The 15,527-nt window shown below is 47.4% G+C and overlaps 1 protein-coding gene across 7 annotated transcripts in view; it reads left to right on the top strand.

The window, feature by feature from the left end:
• TNRC18 (trinucleotide repeat containing 18) overlaps positions 1-15,527 on the top strand; it is a 470,959-nt gene that overhangs the window by 356,701 nt on the left and 98,731 nt on the right. For all 7 annotated transcript variants that reach the window (XM_069645534.1, XM_069645537.1, XM_069645536.1 and 4 more), the window contains one exon: positions 12,293-12,401. In XM_069645534.1, the coding sequence (XP_069501635.1) occupies positions 12,293-12,401 (109 nt within the window). The remainder of the gene's footprint in view (positions 1-12,292; positions 12,402-15,527) is intronic.

Here is a 15,527-nt window from a genome sequence, read left to right as displayed (position 1 = left end):
GGATTCATAGACGGTGTCTCGTTCTACCGTCAGCCCCCCCCCCATTCATCAGCCCAGGAGACCTACAGGGTCCGCGCCGAGACTGGAGGTGGACGTCGCCAAGGCCCCCAAGACAGCGCTTCAATGTCGAAACAAGACTGAACCGGCTGTGGAGTCAGGCCCCCACACCCATGCACCCCGGTGGGAGGCTGGTTGGCAAACTTCTTCAGCGTGTGGAAGACCATCTCCACCCACCGTTGGGTGCTGGACGCTCTCGTGTCCAAGTGTCCAATGATATCACCAGTGGCCCGTCAGAAAAACCACATCCCTCAGCTGCTGCTGGAGGTACAGGCCATATTAAAAAATAAAAAAAAGGGGCCATCGAGAGCGTCCAAAAGAGGCTTTGGGTTCCGGAGTGTACTCTTCTTACTTCCTCGTGAGTAAGAAAACCGGCGGTTGGAGGCCCATTCTGGACCTCTGCCATCTGAACAAGTACATAAAGTCTAAAATGTTTCGGATGGTGACCCTTCAGCACTTGCTAGGACAGCTGGAAGAGGGGATTTTCTATTGTCGCTGGACTTGGAAGATACCCATTTTCACATCCCCATACACAAGGGACACCGCAAGTACCTACTGTTCGTGGTGCAAGGACAACATTACCAGTTCAAGGCCCTTCCCATCAGATTGAAGTCGGCTCCATGTGTGTTCACCAAGTGCCTGTCCCCGGTGGTGGCGCAGCTACGTCTACGAGCGATCCACGTGTACCCGTACCTGGACAACTAGCTCCCCCAGGCAAACTCTTAGGACTTCAATGACGAAGACAGTCCAACTACTGACGGACCAGGGGTTCTCGATAAACTTTGCAAAGTCCTGCTTGACTCCATCGCAGGACGCACTGTTTCTGGGAGCCCGACTCAACACGGTGTCATGCCTGGCGTCTCCATCGGAGGAGAGGATCATGGCCATCTTGGGCAAGGAACAACGGCTGTTGAAGGCTGCAAAGGGTGAGGTCTAGCAACTCCCTACTCAGCATGATGTCGTCATGCATATACCTCATTCGGCTGTGCAGGCTGCGGATGCGTCTGCTGCAGGAGTTCCTCCATGCCCATTGGATTCAAGCGGCGGGGAGCTTCGAGGACAAGGTCACACTCAACAAGAGTTTGTCGAGCTATACGGTGGTGGGGCTGCGTGCACATCTGTCTGTAGGCACGGATTTTCAGACCCCACCTCATCAGGAGACGATCACAACGGGCGCCTCCCTGGAAGGATGGGGAGTGCACTCCGGAAGTCTTCATGCAAGAGGCCTGTGGCTAATGGAGAAGTTGTTGCACATCAAAGTGTTGGAGCTGCGGGCAGTGTGTTGGACCCTCAAGTCTTTCCGCCCCTCAAGGGCAAAGTGGTACGGGTCTTCACGGACAACACCAACATGATGTTCTACATCTGGAAACAGGGGGGGGGAACCAGATCCCTCAGCGCTCTCCAAAGAGGCGCAGGACCTTTGGCACTGGGCCGAAGCCCAGGGGATGTGCCTCATCCTGTTTCATCTAGCAGAAATGAACACCATCGCTGACTCTCTGCAGGGAGCTGTGCTCTTGCCATGAGTGAGAACTTCGGCCGGACCAAGTGGATCACCTCTTCCACAGATGGGGCAAAACTCCAGATCGATATGTTTGCGACAGCGACGAACACCAAGTGCCAGAAGTGTGGACTCTGACATTGGGAGGTGCAAGGGGGAGGAGGTATGATCGCAGGAGGCTGGGGGAGGGATGGAAGGTTTTTTGATGTTTGGGGCGCAATCAGGCTCCTCTGGCCTGGGAGTTGGATAGGGGGAGTCATGGTAAGGGTTACTGGGGAGTTCTAAATGGTGGGTGAAGGGTGGGTTGGAAGCGAAGAGTTTGTTTGGGATGGGAGTGGGGATATGGTTTGAGGTGGGAGGCGCACCAGAGTGAAGCTCTCGTTTTAGATTTAGACAGGTGGCGGGGAGTCATGGCGTGGTGTAATGGGGCATTGTGATGCAGAGTTCCTCACAGTAAACTTTTAGTGCAAACTCAATGACGCTTCACCACAATATCTAGGCGTGACAGTCTTAGGGTGCAGGATTCAACACAATAGACTTTTAGTGCAATCTCAACGTTGCTTGGTCACACTCTCTAGATGCAGAACTCAACGCACTAAACTTTTGGTGCAAACTCAATGTCGCTTGACTGTTGGGGAGAATTCTCAGAAATGTGCTAATTCCCTTCACCTTACAGACCCCCAACAACTTTGCTGGATTTTGAGGACTTTATTTTTTTCCTGTAAAGGGTGTGAGACTTTTTTTCCCCACTCTTTCGTATTTTGATGTGTGTTTTACATTTATGTTCTCTGATTATGGAGTTTTAGATAACTCCATAGGCATCATCTTTTCATGTTTTACACAGCACCCTCAGTGCAGTGACGCAGATGTCGTAGACTTCCAAAAGGTTTAAATACCTTCTGTGGGATAAACTGTTTCCCAGAGAATGTAAAGTGAAATTGACTTTACTGGTCTTTTCCAAATTCATAGACCCAGCACACACCGTCCTACAATGGAGTGCTGAAGGGGTTACGTAGGATCCCCTGTGTCTAAACACTCATGTAGCAGTCAAATGCTACCCTTTCCTATTGAAAAGGCTGATGGCAGTGGTTTTACAACAAACTACCATGATTTTTCCCGACCGCGAACACCGGTAGCTAAAAATCACGGGAGCCATATTTTTCAAGATGGGGCCTTAAGCCCCTTTGTGTAAACATTTCCTGGTTGTCTTTTTTTGCCATTTCTTTTTGGAAAGGTCCTTCTAGTGTTAGGGTCTCATTCAGAGTATGGCAGTAGGGGGTTCACATCACCGGTAAGGATGCCGGTGCCGTTAACCCCATACCGCCACATTCCGAGGTCCCTTAGCGGGTCCCACCAGGAACGGCTGGTCTCACCAGCCGTTCTTAGCGGGCCCCGTTAAGGGACCTTGGAAATAACGGGCCCGCAATTTGCTGGCCCGTTATTAGCGCCTTCCCCATTCCCATTCAGCCCTGTGGGGACTCGAATGGGGAACGGTTTTTTGAATGGGGACTTACTGGGTCCCCCAAGGTTGGAATGACTCGGTAAGTCACCATTCAGAGACACCATACCCCGGACCCGGGTTTGGAGGCAGCCATGGTGCTAATAGCACCCCGGCTGCCTCCAAACTCGTAATGACCCCCTTTGTCTCTGTGTGCTAAACCAGGTTTGGTTCTTTTGTTCGTGTGCCTTTGGTGGGCTTCAGGACCGAAGACCGCCTCTGGCGTCTGACTGTCTGGGGTGGGCAGGAAGTGAGGGAGGTGCCCAAAACTCCCTGTGCTTAGTCTTCTAGGAGACCCAAATGCACTCTGCCGTGATTGGCTGGCTGACTGTCCGGCAAGGACAGCCACCCTGCTGGGTGAGTGACAGCTAGGCTGGAATGAAAGGGAGAAAACTGAAAGGCGAGTCTCCAGGACGGGAAGGCAGTCTCGACCACTGGAACGAAAGAACCGAAGACTGGCTGGAAGAGGACAGCTACTGCAACCACTGGACTGTTGGTTTGCCCGGTGAAGCCCTGCTGCGGGTCTGAATTGCCAAACTCCATTCGACAGAGAAGCTCTTTCAAGCTCCTTTGGTTTGGTGGGACCAATCAACTCATAAGACACCTGTATACCATTTTCAAGGATGGTTCGATTTAACCAGGGAGAGGGACACCAGTTTGTGTTCTTGAATCTACAGCTACTGCAACTGAAGTGACTCCATTCTGTTTGCTTTCTTCAACGATCTTGTGCAGTGCAGGGGTCCTCCGACGTCCTCCCTCTTGTCCCCACGACTGAGGCTCAGGAACAGCGAGATCTGCAGGAACTGCCAGGAACCACGAATTCAGCAACATTTGTTTTCTTCATACAAAGGTAATGTGCCAACCCGATCGAGAGAACGCCACTCTTGCAGAGAAAGTTCGTGAAACTTTCCCAACTTGCAGGCCTAATCAGCTTGCGGCCCCACAAATGAATATTTTTCGCCTAAACTACTTCTGAGAACTTTTGCAAAGACTTAACCGTTTGATACCAGAACTGCTCCTTCCTATCCAGAACACTAGCCCATTGACTTGAATCGAACTATTCTGGTGAACTGAAACTATTTGCACTGCCTAGAAAGTATATATAATCTATTCTACTTACTTTTGTCCTTTTTGCTCATTTTGAAGTAACTAAACTGCCATTTGGCTCCTTTTTCAGGGGAGCTCAAACTGTCTCAAAAGCTTAGTTGTGTATTGGTCTATAATATTAAGTGGTCTTCTAGTGAAATGTTTTATAAATGATTGTGTAAATAAATTAAGTGTAGAAGAAACCTTGAGTATAAGTGTCTACTTGAACCACTGTGATTCAAAGTACTCTGTGTAACTACATGTACTGCTCACATTCACTCTGGAGATGAGCCTGGCTGCTCAGCTCGCGACCAAGAAACTGTGTGGTACAGACTTGTACCAAAGGTTGATCTTGCTTACACCTGTAGTCCTAATTGTGTGTGGTGGTCCCTGAGAGTACTGCATGCAATTCTGCCTAACGCTGACCACAATATCTAGGAGTGAACAATCTTAGGATGTAGAGTTCAATACAGTACACTTTTAGTGCAAACTCTGTGATGCTTGACCACAGTCTCTTAGATGCAGAGATCTACACAGTAGATTTATAGTGCAGACTCAATGTTGCTTGGCTAGACTCTCTATATGCAGATTTCAAAACAGTAAACTTTTAGTGCAAACTCAATGTCGTTTGGCTACACTGTTATATAATGTTGCTCCTTTATTCGCGGTAACACACACCGTTCTTTCAGTTCACTTGCCAACTCAGTGGCTGTGTGCGCTTCTCTCTTCTTTTGCTATTTTCAATTCACAAGTCAAGTGCATATGTATTACACTTGTGTATGAGCGCGATAGAAATAAAATATCAAAGTTTAGTACCACAGGCTTAGCCTCGCCTCTCCAACTATGCCGTCCTTGGAACACAATGCAATCTTCACTTATGGGTTCTGGCCTTCTCCACGTGTCTTTTGCGGTCTGTCGGAGGCAGCGACCTCAAGTAGGGAACCCTTGGAATTTTCTGACTGCTGCTCTCGTCCCTTGGTCCATTGCTCTGCTCCAGTAGTTGTTGGGTAAGATTTTCATATCAATGATGAATCTTTCTCACCTGTGTCAACCCTGAACATGTTGCTCGACTTGTAGATTATTTTTCCTTATACCTGCGTGAGTGGGAATTTTTTTCCACACTCACAGAATCTTTTACTCTTTTTTTTTTTTATGGGTGTCATTTTTAAGGCTCTGCATCGTGTCTTTTAAAAGTTATCCTCTCTGACAACTTTTTGGCAATACATGCCAATTGTTGCTGGGTTCCCCTAGGGGCTCCCCTATTAATTTTCCCTGACTAACCTTGTAAGAACTACATTTCCCTCCCGACGGTAGAAAGGATCTTTGGATCCCTTTTACATTTTATTATGTGAGACCAGCACCCCCACCCTATGGGGGAGTGCTGGGGAGATGCTGAGTATCCCTGTTCTCATTTTAAATGTAACATTTATGTTACAAGGACAAACTTACCTTTAATGTTAAAGGACATTTGTACCGCGCACCATCACCACCGGAGTGGTCCCCTGGTGGCTCTGAAAAAGGGAGCGAGGGTGTGTTAGTGGGATAAAGCAGGAAAAGTGCAAGTGAGCAGTGATGTGCTGTTGGCAGCCTCAGCCCAGTGGGTCCGTTGGCTGGGCCTGGGGTGCTTGCGGCCGGTAGTCGTCGTGAACTGTTGTGGAAGTCTGTGTGTTTTTGTGGTGTTGTTGCAGTGTAGTGAAGTTTGTGCAGTTTGATGTGCTGTAGGTTTGTGGTTGTTTGGTTTGGAGTTTGAGAGGTGTGTGCAGAGGGGGAAATTGTTAGTGGAATTGTTTAGTTGGCATCTCTATCCTGAATTGAGGCACTGGGCTTGTGTAGTCTCTCCTGATGCGCCACAGATCTGATGTGGGCCTATCTTGCATTCAATGTCCCTTTCACATCTGTGCCCCACCTCAACCAGCCTCCCTCACAACCGCACTGGTCCTCCCTTCCTACTCCTGTGCCCAGAGCATCTGCCAATGTCCACCACTCAGTTAGTGTGGTGATTGTCAGTATCTTGACAATTCAATTGACACTTGGTACCTGGTGGCAACTAAGGGGGCGGGGGGGTGAGGTTGTTGGTGGGATTGTCTGGGGTAGTTGAGTCCATCTCCATGGGTGTCACCTGTGTTTGTCTATCTGGTGTAATCGTTAATGGCTGGTGGCAGTGTGGACTTTCCTTGCATCTGGGGTCCAGCACTCTGTTGATGTGGCTCAGGCTTGGTCAGTCCTGCTTCAGGGAAGTCCCGAGGATCTTCCTGGTACTCGTGTCCAACTTAAAAGAAACGCACACAATCTAGTGTTCCTCTCCCTGGCACTTCGGTTCCAGCAGCAGCGCAGTGAAAGTACAGCCAGCTCTGAGAGAATGTACAGACGGGCTTACTTTCGAGTTGATTGGTCTCACTAACTCTAAGCCAGAAGTCGTCCTTGCAGGGCTTCTCTAGTCGAGGCGAATTCGGAGCTTCAGCACAGCAGCAGGGATTCACTGGGCAAACCAATGGTCCAGGAGTTGCAGCGGGCGTCTCTTCCAATTTCTTCCCTTGGATTCCTTCGTCCAGTGGTCGACTCTGCCTTCCAAACCTAAAAGCCTTACCTTTTTTATGCAGGTTTCTCCCATTAATTCCAGCCTAGCTGTCAATCACACAGCAGGGTGGCTGTCCTTGCCGGACAGTCAGCCGGACAATCTCCTCCTGGGTGCACTCCTGTAACCAATGGGATTAAGCACAGGTAGTTTCGAGCACCTCCCTCACTTCCTGCCCCTGCCAGACATACTGGAGCCTGAGGTGGGCTTCACTCGTGAATCCCGCCAAAGACAAAACAAAAAAAGGGACCAAACTTTTTTTGGCACCCAGAGTAAATCTAAAGGACTGTTCCAACAAGAAATGGCTAAAAAAGACAACCGGGGCCATTTTGACGAAATGGGCACACATGGGGTGCCTTACTGCAGCTGCGAATGCAGCCCGCGGTAAAAACACACAATGGTAGTTAAAAGTAAACCACTGCCACCAGCCATTAATTGTAGAAAGGGTAACATAAAATTGTTACTTGAGAAACTAGACAAACTGGATACTACGTAACCCCTCCAGCACCCTATGGTAAGGTGTAGTGTGTGCTGGGTCTAGAAAGTTACAAAATGTAAGTAAAATCGATTTCACTTCACTGCTCTTGGGAACAGTAGTTTATCCATGAGAAGGTATTTAAACCTTTGGGAAATCTAAGACTTCCCCGTGCCACTGCACGGAAGGTGCTGTGTGTCACATTGGAAAGATGGTGCCTATGGAGTTTGTCACTCCAAAGTCGAAAAACACAGAGACTAAATCACATTAAAATTACATATGAGATAAAAAGTTCTAATGTCCAACAAAAAGAGCTGGGGGTCTCTAAGGTAGAAGGGAATTGGCACATTATTGAGAATTCGCCGTAACAAAGTGTATAGGTTTTACTTGCCTTGAGTGAGCAGTGTGCCATCCTAAAATAAGTTACAAGAGTTATTGCTCAACTCAATCTGTGTTTCACTGATCTCAGAAAGCCGCTGTAATGGTATATTACACCCTTTGGTTTTACTCACCTACAATAACCGTGTGTTATCACAAATGTAGTCATTGGTTTTTACTGTTCCTGTAATAGGTTTCCCACTATTCTGAAAAGTGTATTGTCCAGTTGATTTACTAAGTGATTTCCTTGCTCCGCATCGCGGTACAACTGTTGGGTTCTACTACCCTTGTATTACTAAAGGTAATCCAAAAGTAACCAATGACTAAACTCCCCAAGAATAGGTGTGTCCTATACTGATGTGTTAAGAAGGACTGACTCCGCTAGAAATATTGAGTGTTCCAAATAAGGTCTGTGCTTTGATCTGTGTATTTAAAGCATAGTGTGGTGTTTTTATAATCTGTTTATATGCTTTATGATCGTACTTACTTACCCAAGAATCTCTTGGTCTGCTTGTATATAAAATAAACCCTTTATTTTTACAATACATAGTGTGCCAGTGTTTCTTTGGACCATATGTATAATACAATTTCTTTGAACTGATTCTACAGCCCTCTCTCCCTCCTAAGATATGCCTGGGTGCTCTGTCTACGGTACCATGAACTCGGGTGGTACAGCATTATACTAAGAGTAGAGTCTTGTACTGTCTCTTGAATGGTTTTACTAAGCCCTTAGTTGAACTTCAGAAAAACTGTCCTAACAGTAGGTGTGCCCTTGTCCCAGAAGTTCTGCTCGTGTTCCGCCTTGCTCAGTCTCTTTAGGTGTTGCCTTTTATTCGTCTGAGGAGCGGTAACTGGTATCCGGTGTAGGCACTTAATGTAAAGTGCCTGACCCAAATAACGGGACATGCCCAGTACGATGTGAGAGAGTTAGTCTGGTTACTCTGTCGCCCTCTTCCTTGTCCCAGTGTTTGTGTAAAAACAGGTTCGGGGTGGAGATGGCACTTCAGAAAAACCTGCAAAGTAGGATGGCGTAGATTAGCAAAGAAGGGGGGGAATACTGGGTATCTCCATTGGCTGTCTCACCCCCACTCCGCAAAGACCCCTCACCTAGGTGATCCAACTGCACTGGTCCACACCCAGGTTCTGGATCCAAAGGCGATGGCCGTGCCCTGGCCACGAGGGAGATCCCCTCTAGTTTCTCACAGATAGGGGGTTGTGACGAGGCCCCAGGGAAGGAAGATTATTCAGAATTTGATTGAAGTTGCACCAGAGAGGAGTCAGCCACGATAGATGAACCGGGAAGGTGAGTTTGTCAATATGATCACAGGAATTAAGGGAGCAATGGCTTATGGAGCTTGCCGGATGTCCTGGAATGAAGATCACATGTCTGTTTGGCACAGTGAGCCCTTGGGGTCCTGGCAGCAAAGGGAAAACACTTCTGGAACAGGCAATGCAGGAACAGTCAGGAGCGGTTATCGCCACTAAATCAAGGGAAAAGGAGCAACGCTGAATTTTTCTTCTGCTCATCTGAAAGATGCAGAGCTTCACCATCAATCCTCGCACAAGGATCGCCAGCAGAACACTACAGAAACCTTCTAAATCTATCACTATCAACAGGGACTGTACTGAAGATCTTCAAATCAGCATACATCAAGCCACTCTTAAAAAAACACAAGTGGTGACGTAGATGACCTTTCCAACTTCAGGCCTATCTCTAACATCCCATACCCAGCAAAACGTCTAGAAAGCTACATATATAAACTAACCCAAGAACACGTTGAAAAACACCACATGCTGGACCAAGCTCAAATCGGTTTCAGACCAGCGAGAGGAACGGAAACAGCGCTACTATCCATCTGGGACGACCTAAAAACTAACGCAGACTCAAACACTACCTCAGCCCTTATTCTGCTTGACCTCTCCGCAGCCTTTGACACAGTTGTCCACGACACCCTGACCAAAAGACTAGAAGACATAGGCATAACAGACACAGCACTACGCTGGACCAAATCATTCCTAGCAGACAGAACAGAAACCGTATGGATCAACCTTTCAAATCCACTCCACGAGTTAACGACTGTGGAGTGCCACAAGGATCCTCACTATCTCCACTATATTTCAACATCTATCGGACTCCAGTCATCAATCTTCAAAAAATACAACATTACATGTTACAAATACACAGATGACACTCAGATCTACAAAATGAAAGACACTGATGCCGACCATTCAACCCTATTAGACTGTCTAAAAGAAGTCTTCAACTGGATGGATGCCAACAACCTAAAAATCAACACAGGAAAGACAGAAATCATGATCGTATCCAAAGACCAAGAGAACAAAACCACCATCCAGTGGCCTATGGAAATGGGAAACGCACCAGCACCATTGAAGGTAGTAAAAAATCTGGGAGTCCTAATGGACAACACCCTAACCCTGGAACCACAAATAAATGCAACAGTGAAGAAATGCTTTGTCGTCCTCCACACGGCTAGAAGAATTCTACCTTTCCTCTCCTTCACGCACAAAACACTCACTATTGTCGCCCTAACCATGTCAAAAATCGACTATGCAAACATGCCTTTATCTCGGAATACCTCCTGAAGAAACTGCAACGGATCCAAAATGCAGCAGCAAGACTACTCCTCAAACTATCCAGAAGAGGCCACATCACTCCAGCCCTAAAAGCACTACACTGGCTCCCAGTAAAACATTGCATCACCTTCAAAACAATGTGCATATTGCACAGGGCAATCGGCGGACAAGGAGCAGAATTCCTACAAAAGAAAATAAGTCTACAAACCAACGAGACCCCTCCGATCAAGCAACGAAATCTGCCTGGAACTCAAGCCATACCTTAAGAAAAAACTTGGAGGCACCTCCTTCTACCACTAAGCCGCAAAAACCTGGAACAACATCCCAAAAGAAATAAGACACTGAAGATCACCTAAAATTCAGGAAATCACTAAAAACCTGGTTCTTCAACACCAGACTAAATCTGGAAACCAAAACTGGAAAAGGATGACTAAACCGGAAAGGACACGGACATCCCCGACCCGGGAGGGTAGCTCCCACGGCACCTGGACGGGTGACACCGGATAGACTGGAACACAGGTGGCATGCACGGAGACTGAGTCAACTACCCCAGACTATCCCACCAACACTTTTGCTTGCCCCTTTGTTATCGGCAGGTACCACAGTGGTGTGGAATTGTCGAGATACTGGCAATCACCACACTACCTGAGAGGTTGACATTGGCAGGTGCACTAGCCACAGGAGTATGAAGGGAGGATAAGGGGAGCTATGAGAGAGCATGTTAGAGGTGGGGGCCAGAGGAGTAAGGAACCTTGTATGCCGGTCGGACCCAGATCAGGACGGAGCCGCATCAGGGGTGGCTATGCAAGCCGAGCGCCTCAACTAGGATAGAGATGCCAACTAACCAACCCTACTAACAATTTCCCTTTCTACATGCACTCCAAACCAAACGCAATCAAAACCTACAGCACAACAAACCGCACAAACTTCTCTACATTGCAACAAAACAAAAACACACTTAGTCTTGCACAACAGTACACAACGACTACCGGCCGCAAACACCCCAGGCCCAGCCATCGGGGCTGAGGCCACCAACAGCACATCACTGCTCTCTTGCACTTTTCCTGCTTCATCCCACTAACTCAACCTCCCCTCCTCTTTCAGAGGCGCCAGAGCACCAGGGGACCACTCCGGTGGTGATAGTGTGTGGTACAAATGTCCTTTAACATTATCAAATAATTCAGAGGGTTGCTTGTGCATAGCTTTGAAGCTTCCCAGCAGCAGGCCTTCTAGTGTGCAGGTACAGTACCAGCTGTAGGCAACTCTGGTCTCCTTGTATCCCCTTTGGTGAGGCAGTGAGTATTTAAAAGGAGCATTGTCTGCCAGTGGCCAGCAGTCTCTCGAAGCACACCTGTGCACACGGGAAAGGCTCACACACGAGTGAATCCACAGTGTTCTTGTCAGTCGGGACTGGTTTCAGGCAGAGTACAGCCCCTGGTCGTGGCATACGCACAGTGTCCAAAGATGTCCACCTCCTCTTCCATACATGGAGGGACACTGGCAAGTCATCTCAATCAACAGGTAGTCATGTCCAACAGACATCCTCAATTTTATTAAATGGAGAAGTGGGTCAAAAAGGACAAAGCCAGCTAAAATGGACTCCACCACGTTGAACTCTTTTGCACAAGTGAGAAAGCCACCACCAGCCTAGCTAAGCGACTAACCAAGCAGAGACTATGCGATACCTTTGGGGTAAGAGCCATAAAGACTCTTAAGGCAGAGCACATAAAAAGACAAAGCCATTCTCTGTCAGGTTTAGGTTTAGGCTGGTGTAAAAGGAGTTCAAAACACAGAAAAGCTAGAATAAAGTACTGGGGGCAACCACATGAGTTAAAGATTGGGCTTTCTACCCAACAGCGATGCATTGAAAAGGAGAGTGAATCGAGTAAAATGTTTCTATAAGTGTTGGGTGGGTACATTTGTGTTACCATTGAGTAAGAAAGTTGCTGGGCTTTTGAAGTCTGTGCTATGTTTGTATCCTTCTGAGGAGTACATTGGTGGAAACTTGATTGAGAGTGCGCTGTCACCTAGATAAAACCACCAGTCCCACTGGGCTTTTAAGTGGGATGTTGAATTAGATTTCAAGTAAAAGTATAAAGCATTTACTCATTCCTTTTCCATCTAAAACAGATTATAGATGTGAAGCCACCCTCAATGCAATTCCTTCCTGAGGGGACCAGGATTGCTGCTTACTGGAGTCAACAATACCGTTGCCTGTACCCAGGTACCATTGTCCAAGGTAAGTGGTTCTCTTAGAAAGGGCCAGAGCAATCCCCCTTCCCCACCACCCACAATACAGGGTACGTCTTGCTTTGTGGAATCATCTGTAAAAGTTCAAAAGTGGACATAGTATTTGGGTTTAAAAATAGTGTTTTGTTTTGCATCAAATAGTTTTGTCTCCAACCTAATTGCATGTTTGGGTAGAGTATTGTCAGTTTACTTGCAATACATTGTTTTCTCCGACAGGAATCTTCTTCTTGCCAGACATCTTACTCCTTTTCTTTATCTGAACAGCCCCTATCACGGCAACTGCTTTTTTGAGAAGGCTATAACAAAGTGACTCCTCCCTGATCCTTTTCATCAGAAAAGGTGTGTTCTTGCCCATTCTTCTCCAGAACCTTACCGGAAGCATCCTGACCTTGGCTTCTTTGTCATGATCCTTGCTGTTCAGATGGATTTTCGGAATCGACCCTTGGGGTGGATTCCAGAAGGCCAACCTATTAGGGTGGACAGGAAAGGCACTGATGTCTTGCCAAACCCAGTTTACCTTCTATAAACAGTAATGCATTAGTTGGAATTGGAAAAGAGTCAAGAGCAACACTATAACAGTGTTGTGATGTTAGTGAGAAAATAGAGCAAACTGTAATAATTTAGACCCAGTATAGACTGGTTTTAAGTTGGATTTCCTACATCAGTCAGCCCTGTTGGGAGGATTTTGGTAGGCAACTCTGTTTATGGTAAACCGGGAAGACCGAGGTTAGGCAAAACCCAATCAAGGAAAGATAGCTGAGCAGTTGAGGCTTAGTCTCCCAATCAAGGAAAGGTAGCTGAGCAGTTGAGGCTTAGTCTCAGGCACAGTAAGAGTGGGCGAAGGCTACAGTGAGTCGACCTAGAACACCAATAATTCAGGTTAAACTGTAAGTGTTTGCAAATTCAGTTATTAGGTCTTTAGTTACACATTAAGCATAAACAAATCACAGGAGCATATTGTTGTACAAAACTATATATATATGATATGATGGGTTATTTATAATGCGCTTAATACCCAGAGGTTTCAAAGCGCGGACCCAGGGATCGAACCTGTGTTGCGCCGTGTCGGCGTGCTTCCAAGGCGAGCATGTTGCCCCTGAGCTATCCTCCTGAGTCTGATAACCTATATACACATTCACCCATCGGAGAATAGAATCGCATATTAATTAAGAATTCAATACAGGTTAAGTATTTGAATGCGAGGAAAATGGGCAATTGCATCTTAAGAACCACTTCCCCAATCTGAAGTCCAACCTGAAGGTGGTATGGTGCTGTGTGACCTAAAGACCCAAGTTCCAATGTATAGCTTTTTCAGGTGAGGTTATTCAGAAATTATGCAGTGGGCTGTGGTGGTGCTTTTAGAAAGTTTTCAAAGTTAGATATGTATTTGGTAAAGTTCAACTGAGTACATAACTAAATCCTATTCACTATGGTAGGCTTAGGAAAGTATCCTTAACCCAGGTTTCAGCACCAGAAGTCAGGTCAGAGTGAGTTGTTGGTCAGGACTTTACGCACAGGGCACTCTATGGGAGACAGAGATAGAAAACAGCTATGTACACTACACTAACCCCTCCAACCCCCCCCGCTCCTTGGCTCCAGTTGTTCCAGATTCCACTTTTGTAGGATTCCGGACTTCGTTCTACGCTTGTGCTTCTGTTCCTTTTGTGAGGGTCGTCTAGATTGAAGGATCCGTTGTTTCTTGGGATTTCGTTTTGGTGGGTTGCTGTGCACAGGAATCTGTGCCAGACAGCTTCCAAGAAAAGACTCAAAATGAAGACTTGAAGACCAGATCCAACAAATGTCTCATGGCCAGGTGATGGGCGATCATACAGTGGCCAGCACAGAAGCAGTCCCAGCTCAGCTTTCCTTGGAGTGAGACGGCTGAAAATGCAGGAACCGTCGACTTGTGGCACAAGCTGTAAAGCTGCAAAGTCCCAAGGCTCTGCTTAGAAAAGTCACCGCTGCAGCAGGGTAGCTCAGGAGAGAGTTGATCAGTCACTGGGTGGTCCAGGGACACTTCTGAAGGCTCAAAGCATGGATCCTCTTGCCGGGTTCAAGAATGGTTGTTCCCACCGGTCCAGGGTTGGAAGCACCAACAATGTTCTTTTGAGATTTGGCAGAGGAGCAGGGCTTGACTGGGCCAATTACTGAAGTCAATGCTGGTCAGCTGCAGGGATCGTCTGTTGTAGAAGTCTGCTCTAAAATGTATCTAACATACAGTTGCAGGAGCCCTCCTTTTGTCCAAGATTAAGGCTTGCAGAAAGCCCATCAATGTTGCAGATCTGCAATATTCAAACCACCACGCGGTTGTCAAATCATGGACAACCACTGGTCATCACACCTGCCCAGCGACAGATTTTCAGGCACCAGAGGTGGATTGGGACTAGACGGTCCCAGCCTCTTCCTCCTGTCTTGCAGCAGCTTTCCATGTGAAATAATTTCCATGTAGGTCATTTCCTTAGCTGAGAAGGCAGGAAGGAAGGCCAAAGAACAAGTGAAAAATCTCATGGCAAGGCCATCTCGGGTTCTAGCCACCTTTAGTAGTCATTCTCCTTTAGTAGTTTCTCCAACCAGAGAGTTGGGGGTAGGCCTTTCTTCGGCAGGAGCCTCCCTTTGGAACTGCCTTCCTGCCCCTCTCAGACCTGAGCCAGATCTCCTGAAGTTCCAGAAACATCTCAAGACTTTCCCTATGCACCTTAGAGGGGCCAGGCCTCACTCATCCAAACTACCCCAGCACTCCTTAACCAGCACTTGCCCTTGGCCACCCTTCCCTAATTAGCCTACTCTGGTCCACCCAGTCCTCGCGCTATTTGACCCGTACCCTTGTTTTTCCCTGGCACTCGCCCTCCTAGGCTCCCCTCAGTACTTGCCCAGCCCTCCTGCACTTCTCCCCTCCCCATATCCCAGCCCTTCCACCCTGACCTGCCCCCTTCACCTGCACTCTGTCACTGCACTTGCATGGTCTAAATGTCACAAGGCCTAGTAGGACCATTTATTGTTTCTCCTTTGCCCCCTCAGCCACTTTTTTGTCTTGTTGCGCCTTGAAACACTGGTGATCTGTTTCTCCTCTGCTTCGCACTTCTCCCCCCTTCCATGCACATTCCCTCTCCCCCTC

The sequence above is a fragment of the Ambystoma mexicanum genome, chromosome 2p (assembly GCF_040938575.1).
Source record: "Ambystoma mexicanum isolate Mex_15411 chromosome 2p, UKY_AmexF1_1, whole genome shotgun sequence".
NCBI lineage: Eukaryota > Metazoa > Chordata > Amphibia > Caudata > Ambystomatidae > Ambystoma > Ambystoma mexicanum.
This window is presented reverse-complemented; position numbering and strand designations above follow the sequence as displayed.